This window comes from Cicer arietinum, chromosome 7 (assembly GCF_000331145.2).
Source record: "Cicer arietinum cultivar CDC Frontier isolate Library 1 chromosome 7, Cicar.CDCFrontier_v2.0, whole genome shotgun sequence".
Classification (NCBI taxonomy): Eukaryota; Viridiplantae; Streptophyta; class Magnoliopsida; order Fabales; family Fabaceae; genus Cicer; species Cicer arietinum.
In genome coordinates this window covers 10,961,732-10,963,994 of record NC_021166.2, presented here as the reverse complement: position 1 = coordinate 10,963,994, position 2,263 = coordinate 10,961,732, and the positions used below count along the sequence as shown (strand labels likewise).

Below are 2,263 nucleotides of genomic sequence, written 5' to 3'. Positions count from 1 at the left end.
GGTTCAGCAGCCAGCAATGCTTACAACTTGATTCTTCGTCTGCAGGATGGACTTTGGTGATTGGTCTGAGAATAGCAGAGGTACATATAACAAGTGGGACGGAATAGCTCGTACTACAGCACAGGTATATTTTCTGTCTTAAAATATATCTAGCTCCTTGCAAACAAACACTGACGAGTTCTTGTAGTTAAACTTTTAGGTTTTCGTGAACTGTCAAATGCCTCAATAGAAACTGTTATGTTCATATCACTTGATTAATTTTATGATCATAACAAACCCAATTTTAAACTACCAGTGAACTGTGACATTGATATGTGAATAGTTTTTTATATGGAATCATATTATACACACTTTAATTTTCTGGGGTTTTCATTCTATATTGAACAAGCTAAGCTGTACTCAATTTTTAAGATATTCAAACTACACTCTTTTCAAACTACCCTCTTTCTTAACAAGCCACACTTGAGCCAGACTCATGCTTCAAGTTCTTGGGTCGACCCTCCTCATTTTAATCATTGATTTTTGTTTGTTTCTTAAAGGTTGAGGTATTGAGAATGAAATCTAGTTCATTTGGTCAAAAAATAATTTATGGTACTACATCAATAAACCACTTTATCTAACAACTTACTATTAAGTTTTAAATGTCTTTTCCACATGACCTTAATATAACTAACTACTACTATATCATGATTCTTACAAGTTTTAACCACACAACTGATTTTTTTCCCATGTAGGTTTATCCTGGAGCATGGACGGCGATTTTGGTCTCCCTCGACAATGTTGGAGTTTGGAATCTAAGAACAGAAAATCTCGACTCATGGTATCTTGGTCAAGAAACATACATCAGGGTTGTCAACCCAGAGCCTAGTAACAAGACCGAGTTTCCAATTCCCGACAACGCCCTTTTCTGCGGCGCCCTTCAACACTTGCAACAGTATGTTCCATAATCCTTCTCTATCAATTACCCTAAGTTAAAAAAAAACGCAAATGTTGCTAAATATTGATGTTGATTTTGTTGTTTCAGGCCTCAAACAATTTCTTCAGCTGCTTCAATCAATGGATATGGACTGAAGTTATTATTCACTTGGGTGATGTTTGTATGCACCATATTCCACATTTTTCAGTAGAAGCACGTTCTGGATCATCATCATCTCTTAATTAGTTGCTTGCAAAAAGGGTTTGGCTTGTTGGTGAGGTGTTTGTGGTTGAATTCTTATTTCTTAATTTTGTTTATATCTTTCAGTCATTTTGACACGTATTCTTCCTATTTTAGCTTAATGTATTTATGTGGTTCCAAGTTTAATTGATTGGGACACTTGTAATTCTTTTAATGCCTATAATTGTTGTAGTTATGATCAATCACATTCTTGATACCTGAAACTCGCCAACACGGTTTCCACACTGCGATGCTTCGTACTTTATATGTGTAATTTAATTTGTAGCATATGATAGGTTAAAGATGTGTTAGATCTAGCCAAACAAGTGACAGGGTTTTTCATTATTGATCTTGGTAGTTGCTACTAACATTTTCTGTTTGATACCGTTACAACTTACAAGGCGTGCTTTTTTATTTTCTTTCTTCTCTTAATAACGAATTTGATTTTATATTATAGTACAATAAAGAAGTGGGAGAAATCATTAACACATGCAAGTACACCGAATTTCAGGATCTTGTCGGTAGCACGCTGGCTGCTATACCAATTGCAGCTTTGTTACATAACCAAGCAATTTATGTTTAAAGGATAAATTATACTTACGTTCTCTTAATTTAATTTTTAATTTTGTTTTGATCCTCTTATTATTTTTTGTTCTTTTTTTAATTATTTAACTATATTTCAGTTAGATAAATTGATTATTCGTTAGTATCTACTAAAAAAACATTTAGGTATATGTACATGTGTCATTTTAAGTATGTGATGTATCATTAGTGACTTGTGAATTTAATCATTTAATAAATAAAAAAATCAACTTCAAATCTATAAATCTCCTTAATCAAGAAACCTACAATTGATGAGATTCATAATCTTCGAACTCAAATATAAACTCATAAATTTCAATCATTTTACGGCTTAATTCTATCACTAACTCTACTCATCTCTCTCACCCTCTTCACCTATTCGAATTTCACGACTTTACCATTTCATCTTTTTCTATTTTCGGCTCAGATCTTGCTACACCCTATACCCAAATCAAACCCACTTGTTCCACCTATAATAACACCATCTTTCAGTTTTTTTTTCTACATTGGCAATGGTGAAAGTAT

The 2,263-nt window shown here is 33.1% G+C and overlaps 1 protein-coding gene across 1 annotated transcript in view; it reads left to right on the top strand.

Annotated features, from left to right (window-relative positions):
* LOC101490477 (monocopper oxidase-like protein SKU5) overlaps window positions 1-1,416 on the top strand; it is a 4,668-nt gene extending 3,252 nt beyond the window's left edge. The window contains exons 7-9 of the mRNA XM_004515681.4: window positions 46-124; window positions 735-934; window positions 1,025-1,416. Of these exons, the coding sequence (XP_004515738.1) occupies window positions 46-124; window positions 735-934; window positions 1,025-1,127 (382 nt within the window). The 3' untranslated portion in view covers window positions 1,128-1,416. The remainder of the gene's footprint in view (window positions 1-45; window positions 125-734; window positions 935-1,024) is intronic.
* Window positions 1,417-2,263: the final 847 nt, after the last annotated feature.